The sequence below is a fragment of the Rhea americana genome, unplaced genomic scaffold (genome assembly GCF_003343005.1).
Source record: "Rhea americana isolate MKP2758 unplaced genomic scaffold, rheAme1 scaffold_106, whole genome shotgun sequence".
Lineage (NCBI taxonomy): Eukaryota > Metazoa > Chordata > Aves > Rheiformes > Rheidae > Rhea > Rhea americana.
The window spans coordinates 418,599-431,303 of NW_028185106.1; the positions used below are offsets into that span (position 1 = coordinate 418,599).

The 12,705-nt window shown below is 41.3% G+C and overlaps 1 protein-coding gene across 1 annotated transcript in view; it reads left to right on the forward strand.

The window, feature by feature from the left end:
• The window catches only part of NDST4 (N-deacetylase and N-sulfotransferase 4), a 101,967-nt gene extending 98,553 nt beyond the window's left edge, over positions 1-3,414 (forward strand). Inside the window, exons 14-15 of the mRNA XM_085309064.1 lie at positions 2,481-2,583; positions 2,897-3,414. Coding sequence (XP_085165190.1) covers positions 2,481-2,583; positions 2,897-3,016 — 223 coding nt within the window. The 3' untranslated portion in view covers positions 3,017-3,414. The remainder of the gene's footprint in view (positions 1-2,480; positions 2,584-2,896) is intronic.
• The last annotated feature ends 9,291 nt before the right edge of the window (positions 3,415-12,705 follow it).

Consider the following 12,705-nt stretch of genomic DNA (forward strand, 5'->3'; position numbering starts at 1 on the left):
AAATGCAGGGCAAAATTCACTGTTTTTTTTTTTTTTTTTTACTTGAAGGAGTGCAGCTAAAAACGAGGCCTGTTACAAACGGTTTTTTTTTTTTTTTTTTTACTTGAAGGAGTGCAGCTAAAAACGAGGCCTGTTACAAACGGGATTTGGCCTGGGTGGTCTGCGTTTCGGAGCTCTTCTTCCCTGTCAGGCACGGAGTTGCAGCGAGGCCATTACGAGCCTGCCCAGACCACSCCAGATGCGACCAGGCTCACTAACTAACATCTGACCTGCTTGGGGGGAAGCTGGGCTGCACCCGATGTGCCAGCTCGCAGGGGGCTCGGAGCCGGCAATGCCGAGGAGCACTTCCAAGGCCCCGAGGAGATAATCCCTGCCACAGACCGGGCGAGCGCTTTCGTTCTGGAGGAGTGCTGCTGTCCGCATTTGGGTCCCAACAGGTCTCAGAAACGTCCTTTATGCCCTTGCAGATGCATCCCTCACCTGTAACGTTTCTCACTGATGCTTCATAAGGTTGGGGACTGCATCCACAATGTCCAGGTTCGATCCGTCGCCTCCCACAGCCTTACTCAGTAACCCAGAGGGAAGTCCCGTACTTTCCTTGTAACTCAGCTCCCCACCTGTGCTTCGTTTGCAGTGATGGTCTTCCCCTAGCTTGTGAGTACGTRGTGAAATAAGCCCGTACTGAAAAAGGAACGCCAAGAAGCTGCTTGCRTTGGCCAGGGGAAAGAGAACATAACCAGGATGAGAGGAATCGTTTCTGCCGACTGCTTTAAAAAACCTTTTACTATAAGGCTGAAACTATTTTTAAATATTTTAAGTATTTCTATTGCACCCAAATGCATTTTCAGAAGTCCTGAGATTTCTTTAATACTGAACAAAATTGGTTGAACTCAGCCTGAGTTGTCTTACCTTCTTTTCCCCTATCTGAATTCACATATTCTCTTAATAATGTTCAGTATACTCATTCTGAGATAGAAATATTTGGGGGGGGGGCATAGTTTCTCAGTTTTCCCTTTGCACAGCCTGCTATATTGCTGCTTCTCCTGGGAAATTAGTGCAAGCCAGCWGAAGTACTTCACTATGCAGTAAGCAGATTGAGAAGGCCAAGGTAGAAATGAATCTACCATGAATATATCCATTTAATAATGATTTATTTATTCTTAATTGATACTGCTACTGGGACAATTTAGGAAAGAAGGGCTAGRCCTGCAATAGTAGACTGGCCATGAAAATGTGAAGAAGGTTCACCCTTCCTCAGAAATTAGTTCACGTATGTACAGCAGCAAATTGCAGGTACACTGGTGTCACATGGAGAGACCCAGGGCAAAAAGTGGTCTGCAAATAATTAACTCTATGTTCCAGCCAATTATACCTCATCCTTTTTAAACATCTGTTGAACAGCAGAAATGCAAACCTTTTCAATGTTTTATGCGTGCTGCAAGTCCCATAGCAATAAATTCAAAATTTAACACTTCACATCGTGCATTCCTTAGTGAGTATGAGTTTTAATGCCTCAATCTGAAATTCCTGTATCTTTGAATTTTAGACATCAAAATAAAATTGTGTATTTCTGCTAGGATTGCTTAGACACTGTTTATGCTAGAATGCCTTCTTTGGAATGAAAATGAGATTTAGAGCTAATGATATGGAGCAACCAGCTTCTCAGGTGCAGTTAGCTTATCAACAAAYAACCAGAAGTTCTTTCAGAAGACCTAAATACTGCTTATTTCACTCAAAAATCAACATAAAYCATTTCAGTATTACATTTCTCATGKTTTCATAGTCATACAACAGTAACACACTTCTCCATAAATGTATACTGAAGGCCTGAATCTGTCTTTTGAAGTCAGCAAAGAGATCAGCTTGTCCTTTTAAACATTTTTCCAATTAACAGTACTGACCTGCAATAATATCATCTTCTGTTGCTTTCCTTAAGCACAGCTTATATTCTTGAGAATACAGTGCTTGTAAGTCCACAAAAATAGCTGATCAGTAATTTTCCAACAAAATTTTCATCGTTCAAACATCAGTGAATCAAAACTTAAACATTCTGCAGGGATGCATGGTGCAGTTTGACAAGGATGAAATCTCTGGTCAAAAGCGGACAACAAAATATGAATGACAGTCTGGAACTGAACCGTGTCAGATCCTGGAGACTGAAGTTCAGGACCTTGACCAGCACTGAATAAATCAGCGCTTGAAACGTGGTGTCCTGTATCCTGGACTTGTACAATAACAAAGTAGCTAGTATAGGTAAAGACCATGTGAAAAACATGTTGCCTTGAGTCCTTTGCAAGTAAATTTATGGAAAATATTAAATCTGCAAAGCTTTCGTAGGAGAGGAAAGYTATTTCCCACTTAGTTTCAGGATCTCAGTTACCAAGACACGTATGTGACAAAAATTGTTGGCTAACACTGATTTTTTAGTAGCTTGAARATTTTTCTAGAGTTAGACTTTCTTAAAATATAATCCTTTATAGGTTTGACCCTCAAAAAGGCTTTTGGTGCCAATTACTGGAAGGAGGGAAAACAAAGTGCCTGGGAAAAAGCAAAGGTCGAAAATACCCACCAATGGATCAAGAGGTAAAGATTTTCCAGAGATTTAAGATAAGTTGAGTACGGGAATATTGACTATTGTATTTGACTTCTGAAGTAAACACATTTATTTTTATTTTCACTAGCTTGATAATTTTTAAAACTGGAAGCTTTTAACGAGCTTAGAATGATATGAGATTAATTACCCTTTAAGACAGCCTCTCTGTAGGAGCAGTGCCCAGCTCCTAAGTGGTAAGGGGGCAGGCTGTTTTCTCGTAGCCATCTGATACAAGCAGATGCCAAAACCTAGTGTGAACTGGCTTTGATTGCCTGATCGTTTTTATTTTTTCATCACTCTCAGTCTCGAGCTTTTCTATCAAGCTACTACCGAGACCACAACGTGGAACTGTCCAAACTGCTGCACAGACTGGGACAACCCCTGCCATCGTGGCTGAGACAGGAGCTGCAGAAAGTGAGATAGCACTGACCTTCAGAGGACCAAAGTCTCTAAGGACGATTTCCCTCACCATAAAGCCCCTTGCTTCTCCGACTCACTTGTGATTGTCAGTAGAGGACCTCATGAATAACGCTCTTTCTATAAAAAAGAATTTAAGAAAAACCTAAAAACTGTTTATATGCACGCGCTGACAGTTATTAGCATCAACCCTTTTTGTCAGCTTCCAGGAAATAATATGGAGCTATGTGGCATTATTCTTTATCCAGACTGGGATTCGTGCATAGTCTAGTCCCTCTGTTTACCAGAAAGTACCAGAAACTGTGTGTAGGACTGATAGACTTCAGTGTATATGACAAATTACAGTCTGTCAGGACACAAGCAAAGGATGGAAACATCTCTCCTTGGATTATGAGGTCGGTCATTAGTTTGGTTTTCTCTTACTTGGTTTTGCAAGTGTTTCCCCCARCCCTACAAGGTGAGAAATCAGGCACTTATCATTTTGCAGGGTGACATTCAGCACTTTGCAGTCAGGGTCCCTAATTATTATAGTGTATGTAATGTTAATTTATTATCATTGCTTTCTTTAAAGAATTAACAGCCTGAAATGGGCTGAATTCTTGCCAAACCTACTTCGGAGGAATTCCTGTAGTAACTGATGCATACATAGACTTTTCTCTTTCTTCTGTTACTTTTTTTTCCTTCACAACAAGTTGAATGCTGGTTTATTGGAGCTGTGTGGGCAGCTGAGGAGAAATGCAGTGAGGTGGCTCTCCTAGATCTTCAAGCTCTCAGGGAAACCCATTGACTGTCATTTTTGCTTGGCCACTTTGCCACCTTGATAGTGTTTTCTGCTGGGTTTCAGCAGCACCTGTGGCAGAGCTTTGAGATGTGAAATCATATTAAATAGTTTGTCATAACACCACAGGACTCATTATAACATTACCAAAACCATTAAAAAATCTAAGCAGGTCATTAGAGCAGTGTACTGACAATAATATTGATGCTTTTGTTTCTGTCCTGAAAGCAGTGTTTTCACTCTGAAGCCTTCAAAATAAGAGATTGGGTTAGTCATTCAAGGTGTTGGTCTTAAAGCCATTTCAGAATAAACTTTTAAAAGACTTTAATGGCCAAAGGCATTTGCTAAAGTTTTGGAGAACCTATACAGCCTACTGAAGAAGTTTCTTTCCATAGACTTTAATGGAGTTGAAAAGACAAGCATATTAACTATAAATCACGTACACATATGATGTATTTATTTTTATGCTGGTACATCTRCATATTGTATATCTAGTTCAGACATACACTTATTTTTATGTATCTGCTTTATATGCCCATAGGTAAATGAAAAGTATTGATTACCAAAAATGTGATACTATGGACTGTGCTCTTTTTTCATGTCTCTGTGGGTAGGGCTGACACAGCTGGGCAGAAATTTACTGGGAAAATTAAGCCAGTGAACAAAATCCATTTAGGCACTTTAATCTTACAGCACTTTTTTTGAGGAAACAAAAGCAGTCAAAGCTTTTCTACATGCTCTTTATATAGCACAAGATTGAGTAAGTTTCAGTTTGTAAAGTTTCCTGCCCTAGTTCCTAGTCAGGCAGTATAAAGGTTTTGAGCTTCCCCGCTCCGCGAATTTGAGCCTCACGTCTTACCCCAGGAGAGAGAAAGGAGCGTTGAGGTTGCACCATAAATTCTGGCTAGTCAGAACCTTTTCTTGGGACAGCACAAGTTAGTGTATACCATGGACTGTGATAYTAAAGGACACCTGAATGAATTAATTTAGGCCTCAATCCAGTTTATACATGTAGATGTCTATCTCAGCTGCCCAAGGATTTTAAACTCCTACATCATGAGGCTGTCCACCAAGATCATGATACTAGCTTGGAAATTATGAGTCTGAGTTACCTCTGGAGAGGAACCTGTGCCGGTTTCTGACTTTGCAATTTTTTAGGGAATTYGCATTTCCTAAGTTGTGGGAAAGCATGAGTGTGCACACACATGTGTTTAAGAGAGCATATTCTTAAGTGTGCACATGATGCCATTCCCCTATCTTTTGTGCATAGACCATTTAAATATTTATTACTCTGTTGCAGCTTCYAAGTTAACTGGATTTGGTCTTTTAGCAAGGACAGGTTTATGCTTTTAAATCTAGTTCAGTCCTGTGACTGCTCATGCAAACAGTAAAGGGGAAAAAAGCACATACATCAAAAATACAGCCTTTTTAGTTTGAACTGATGAGTCAGCTGCTTCCCAAAGATATGCTGGTGCCACCTGGCTTGTCACATCTCCCCCTAGAGTGTCCTCTCCCCATGCCTGCCTGCCAGAGTGTTTTCTTTCACCCAGCCTTTACCGCTTCCCCAGCCCTTCAGGTAACCTGTCCACTGCCCTGTCGAATGTGATGACCCCGTTCCACTTAGGATCCAGTACTGCCCCTCCTGGTCCCATATAAGTAGTCCATGGAGAAGAGGTTGCATGGAGAAGAGGTGGAGGTGCAACCAGCACYGATTCCCTGCTCTTGTCTTCATCGTCCAGCTCTCACACCTTCTGCAAGACCAAGGCAGGGAAGGGAAAGGCACAAGGGCAAATATCTGTGCTGCCAAGTCGTTCCTCCCAGTCACCACAGTAGCGGCAGCGTGTATTGCTGCCCATGCTGCACCACRTTGTCTGCTGGCATTTGGCATTGCAGCCCAGTAGGCACTGGCTAAAGGCTTAAAGCCAAAACCACGGTGTAAGCCAGCCTGGCTTACTCCGATCCTGAAACCCTGGGAGATGTTAATGAACTGTAAATCATGTTTAGGAAACAAATGCAAATCAGAAAAATTAGGATGTGTACACAGGAAACACARAATTATAAAAGAGTATCAGAAGGACAGTGTTGCCCAGTTTCACAGTCTCCTGTAAATGTTTTAATGGGATTCATCTCACTTAAGTGAGACATCTGCCTCTGAACTGTGTATTTAGTCTTTATTTTATAGCTGATGGAGAGAAATAGCACTTGTAGGATAAAATTCATCTCATCCTAAAGTAGAGTTCTCAAACAAGTGACATTAATCTTGCCTTTTTCTCTCCATTCATTGCAAAAGGAAACTAGACGACTAGCTGAGAGGTAGAGCTCAACTGTAGAAGTCCAAAATGAGATGAGCTAAAATGGAGCCCTGGAATTTCACCTGATAGCTATGCTGCTGAGGATGAGAGGGGACTGGGAGGGTCTAAGAGAAAAGTAGGATTTTGTTTTGTTCTCTTAAAGCAATTTTCTAGTTTTTATCTTGGGGGGATGCAGGGAGAACTTCAAAATGAACCAGGACAATCTAAATGCCAAATAAAAGGAATTTCATGTGTATCTGGCAAATTCTTTCTTTCATTTAGAAAAGAAAGAATTAAGTCTTTTCAAATCTGATTTCTGTAATAGCATTATGCCCTTAAAATACAGTGGAGAGTTTTTGTAGCTCATTGCTATTTTTTCAGTTTGAATGGGCATCACTTTACCGGGAGATCTCGTGTTCCATTGAAAAATGACATTTGAAGTGACTTCATTATGTGTCATATAAAGATGAAATAACAGCATTTCAAAGTTTCATTCTTTCCACTTCTAATAGGACCCATCAACACAGACTTTCTCCAGAGCAGCATATTACAGAAGAGCCTTTGTGAACTAGTTGCAAATGATCTCRATTTCTTTTATGCCTCTGATATCCCTGACCGTGTAATTGTTGGGACTCTTAAAGACCAACAAAACAAATGCAATAAAAATAAAACATTTATTCATGGCAAGGGGGCTGTAACTGTGAAAGATAATGATGGGCCTTCTTTCCTATTCAGAAGCTACAGGATTCATCTCTATAATACKTCCATGTGGAAAAAGCTGTAAATCAATAGGAGTTTTACACAGGGAAGGCCTGCAGGGCTGCAGCTGCAGTTTGCTCCCATTCTCCTSGAAATACTTATTCCAGTGTAGATTTGAAATAGTACCATCGCAGTACAGACCTGGCCTACGGCCCACTGAGACCAGTGGGGATTTTCCTATTAATTTTGGCACCTTCCTACTAATTTTGGGACTCCAAGGAGCTGGTTTCAATAAAGCACAATTCATGAGGTTCAAAYTTCACATAGCCGTATCCATATTTGAAATCCATCCCTAGTTTGATTTCTGTTACTGAGTTGCCTTTGATTCTTCCCCTCTCTCCCGGTAGCTGCTGTGCCATGGTTAGAGCTGCTGCCTGTGCGGGTTCACTGTGATCACTTGCAAATAGTCCCCCCCACCTCAAACACTTCGTGGGGTTGCACCAGCTTTGATCTCAGCTTACTGCAGGGATCTCTGTCTGCYCCATTTTCCTGTATCACTGGCTATAGGAAATAGGATATAGTATGGGCTGACACAAGTGTCAGGGTCTCTGGCAGCAGTTTTGCTGATTAAAGTAGGACATCAGCAGTCAGAAAACCAAGTTTATATAAGTGAGGTTGTCTGTGGGCGAGAAGCAATCAGAATGGAATCTGAAAACTTCTAAATTATGTATTGACCTCTCAAGGTCTAAAATAAAGTTGCCGGATTAACTGCTTATAGATGGTTTTTGATAAAACAAATTTTCTGTCTGATATGGAATTAGACTGCCAAGTGTCCCCAAAACAAATTAAAATGGCAGAATTATAAATTCTTGGGGGAGGAAATTGTTGCGTAATGAAAGCACTGATGGGKCCAGACTTTCTGATGTGATAATAAGAGAGTGGGGACATGCCCTGAATATAAAACAAAGGCTGTCTCTTATTTTCCCTCTTATTTCCCCCTCCTCCACTTCCTTCTTACTTGTGTTAAATTTTGAGCCACCACAGTGCATCTGCAAAGTGCGCAGCTGGCAGCCTCTTAGGCTRAGGAACATTATTCATCTGCAGAAGTATCAGCAGAGAATAAATTGGGTGCAGGCTGTTCATTTCACCTAAGCTGGGCCACCTTAAAGTTAGCTGTGAAGTCCAACCTGGTCATCTAGGTTCCATCCATAGCAAATGATGTTTATAATAGGTTTTAAATTGATTTCTAATAGGTGTATAAGCATGTGACAGCTGTGCAAAATAGGTACAACATAGGTATATAAATCAGCTGAGACTAAGTGTCTAACTTTATTCTAGTTAAGTAAGATGAAGTTCACCATTGGTGCCAGAGAAGCTCTGTTCGCACAAGTAATTTRGCTTTGCCATTTTGGCTCTGAGATTACAGTGCCCTCTATTTCTCACCAGTGTGCCGCTCTTTCACGAAGAGCTGACATCTCACACAACTGCCTAAATACATTCTCACCAGTATCAGATCATGAAACTCAGTCTTAGATATATACAGAGGTGTCTGAACTAATGAGGGTGGACATACTAATTTTTATCAGGACTAATTACTTGGGAGATTATTTTTTTAAGTAATATGTTCTCAGAATAGGAATTTTCCCATAAGAAAAGAATTTCTTATATTGTCTTTCTCTTTTTTCCTTCCAGTTCATCTTTTTAGTGAGACTGCAAAGGTGTGGACCTGTCTATGGATTTGATTTTTCCATCACTATCCTATCTAGAAAAGCTACCAAAAAATAAATAAGGATTTTCAAGCAACACAGATTCTGAAGTGTTAAATGTTCCAGTGACTGGATTACTTTTATRAGACTTAGTATTATTTCTGTAGTATTTCAAAACAAAAAGATATCCTCTTGATAGATCTGAGACGTGGGGGAAACTTAACTGTCTTGCCCAAGCTTTTTTTTTTTTTTCCCTGCTGCGATGACAGTCAATCCGGCTGAGCAAATAGTTGGTGTCCAGGAAAAAAAGAATCAACATAAATTTTGATCACTCCAAGTGTTTTTGTTGGGGGGYGGTGAGGAAGGTCGAAGTCTGTATTTGGTGAAACTGTTTTAAGTAATTGCTGTGCGTACACCTTACCCGTGGTTCTTCTCATTCCCGCAGAATAAACACTTCTGACGGTGTATCACGCGGAGAGCTTTTCATGTTGCCTCAAATTCTCCCCCTCCTTCCCGGAGCCGACAGCCGCTCTTCGGTAACCTCTGCCGCGTATTCCGGCTCTGCTCCGGCACGGCGCCGCCCGCCGCGGCCGCTCTTCCGCGCGTCGCCTCGGGGACGCGGGGCGCCCGCCGCGTGAGGGCTGGCCGCGGGGCTGGCCCCGTCCTCGCCCGGAGGGCCCCGTCCCACGGCTCCGGCCCGGAGGGCGCCAACGCGGGCCGGCCGGCGCGATGCGCGCCGGAGACGACAGCCCCGTGCAAGCTCCCGCGCTGGTTCTCGCAGCASGCTCCTCCTCCGCTCGCCTTGGGGGCCCTCCGAAGGGCCCGACCGCAGCCGGCGCAAGTGGCCCGGAAGGTGTTTCCAGTCATGCACTCAGAATTACCAGACGCCGATGTTTTTCCCCCTRAAATTTCATAATACTTCTTCTCTTTTTTATTATAAAATGTTCGTTTGCTTTACAGACCTATGTCAGAATGAGGTTAAATCAAACCAGAGCCAAGAATTCTTAATATAAGCCTCACTAGGGCTTTTAGAGTTAAGCAAATTAGAAATGACATTATAGACATCTTAATACCAGTGTTGGCGTCTTTCCGGAGCTGCCTGATGCTTTCAGACAAGGGAGACATGCTAGGTAAAGTTTTCAAAATATTTAAGATTAAAAGTTTCTTTTTCAAAAATGACCTGTAGGCCCTAAGATACCAAAAAGCTATTGGCTTTCTATGGCAATTATTTGTTATTAACCGAGTCAGGCTGTTACATACTTTCAAAGGCCCTCACAGACATTTGCCTGTCTGCTTCCTTGGATCCCAAATGCCCTTATAAATCTAAATGAAGAAATTAAGAATCTAAATGAATAAATTAATGGAAAAATATAACCAGTATTTTGTGTTACTCACAGATGTCTGTCCTTGGCCATCTCTCTTTTTTCCTTCGTATTCCCTAGATGAGAAAGTAATATATGGGCATCGTGGCTGAAAACTGTCAGTAAACCTCAGTAACACTTAGGTTACCTAAAACAGAAATCTTTCCAGGCTTAGCTGGGTTTCCTGCTGGAGTCTTATTTAGTAAAAGCATAGAAGAGATCTTTTGCAAATTTATGGTTTGTATTAAATTTATTAAGGTTTCTTTTTCCCTTTTAGTTCCTGGAATCAGATGATTCCTGCCCCCAAAAAACAGAAACATAGAAGGCCTAAATAAAGTTCTGGGTTCATTCTTTTGTGAAAAGGGCTCTTAATATACACAGCCCTTGAGAGGAGAGGAAGACCACTTTTTTGTGTATGTAAATATCCAAATTTCAGTTAGAAATTGATTTACAGAATTACGGATATGAATTCTAAATGTAATTTATACTCCAATTTACTTTCATGAAGAATTAAAAATTGCCTAGGGAGAACAGATTGGTATTTGCATTTCAGTCAGCTGCAGCTGCTAGCTGGCAAATAAATAAATAAATAAATAAAATATCTAAATAAACCCATATCTTCCACTTCTGGTGAACTAAGCCATTTTTCCGGATACAGCTAAGTCTAATCAAACATGGAATAATTTTATACTATTCGCATTTCTCCTGAATAGGCATGTGACATGTTAATATACGAATCCGTTTTCTTCACAGGAGGTCAGCTAGCTTTATGAGCTGGTAGTTACAATTATCCTACTTTTTTGCTTTCCAGAGGTTATTTTCAGCGAGAGGAAGGTCAGCAGTGGGTGGAGTGGGATTCCTTAATCTGTCCAACTTGCGATTCCGTAAAATGCTGTGGGTATTGGAAAACACACTTTGCAATTGGGAGATAATTGCACGCCATTCGGCCGACTTTGTACTTGTTACTTTTCCGACTCTAGCATCTGCTCTGCTGTCTTGCAGAACTTATCTGTAAGCCACATTCCCCTTTGGGTAATTTAACTTTCCTTCACAGTCTGATCTGAATTATGAGAAAGCGCTGAATACATGAGAGGGTGAGTTCTTACAGAATTTACTGCGAGGAAGGTATTTACATTTGTTTATAAGAGTTCTTCATTAATGTTTTTGCCTCCGTGTGTTTGCCCGGGGCAGGGAATCAACTCAGCGTTACCCTGCATCCCCTCGGAAGGTAGGCAATTCCCATCGACATCCTTGACAATTAGTCTCTTGAAGGAGAGAAGGAGAGAATAAACCCACCAATGGAAAATGTTATTTAATGACATTGTAGTTATGGCACATCTTCCTGCAGAGCTTTATGTTATCACACTAAGTAAGCAAAGAAAAATTGTTCTGCAACGTGAAGTATTTAAAATTTCATAAGCAATCTTGCTTTTAAAAACAAAATTCACCTTCCAGTTACCCCATCATGACCATCATGACTGCAGAAAAGCAGAACAGTGGAGTGAAATTCGCCGTGCAATACACAGCCCGGAGAGAGGTTCGGATCTGGACGCAGAGCCAAACTCGTTCTCTAGGTTCACTTCTAGGTAGGGAACGTGCCGTCCAGTCTCCCAAGGCGTGTGTAAAACTGCATGCAGCAAAACCGTGGTTTCAGAAGCCCTATATTTAGTGCTCAAAATATATACACCAGACTACATCGGTGTTATTAAATGCACGCTCCCCGTAAGGCACCCAGATGCAAGTGCCACTGGGGCAGCTGTGTAACGCTGACATCTAAATCCGTGCGCTGGACTGGGATTCCCTTCTGCGGAAGAGGAACTGGGGCCTCTGACCTGCTCTGCAGGAGCAAGGATTGGGAACGAGACTAAAAGCCTCCCCAGTCTCCGAGAGTTAACCGAGTGTAACTGTCCACTGCTGCACGAGATTTCGGGAGTGCACCTGGCAATAAAAATCAACATAAACAGAAGCAAAGGCTTTTTATATGGGAAAATAAAAACTTGTATTGAAATAATCTTAGCTTATATTTGTTTATTATTTAGATTTATGATGTTTATGAACTTCAGTTTTAATGAGAAAATATCCTTAAATATTTGATGTTTCTTCTCCTCCTAAAATGCTGTCTTCCTTGTTATACTGTAGTCTGCTTCCACTCTGTTTCTTCCTGCCTATCCACTCTCCTTGGGGCTACCTTTTACCCTCAAAATCTATTATTTTACCTGTAAATTTCAATACGAATTGAATTTTTCTGTTCTAAGTTGACGCACTCCTAGCCCTGATAGATAAAAAATGCAAATTGCCCAGAAGTAAGCATCATTTTTCATTTCATAAACTAGATGATACACTTTAATTACTTTTCAATGTCCTAGTTAATTAAGGCAACCTGTAGGAGGAACATGCTGGGGCTTTCTTTGATGCTGCTAGCTTTTCTCTTGTTTCTTCTACACTTTCTCCATAGTTCAGATGCCCCATATCAATTCAGTGAAGCTACTCGGGTATAAAGCAAGACAGAGCTGAACGGTTCCATGTATAAAACTGCCAGCATTAAGTTGGGGGCTGCAGTTAAAATATAAATTGCCATCTTAAGTGGGAAGAACATTTTTATGGATCCCAGTTCATCCTCAGCAGACTTCAGCTATTGCCAGTAACTACCATGCAGAACATACTACAATTTGTCAGCTGCTCGGAGGAGAACTGAGTTGAGCCTGGAGACTTAATTCCCTTCAATCTCCTTAAGAGATATGACCCAATACCTCAACATGAAAACGTTGCCAGCTTAGGAAGATAYAGTGAGTCAATCCAAAGCAGCTGGAACAAGCACAATGGACAAGTTTCTAATACTTAGTGTAACCCTTAAACTCAT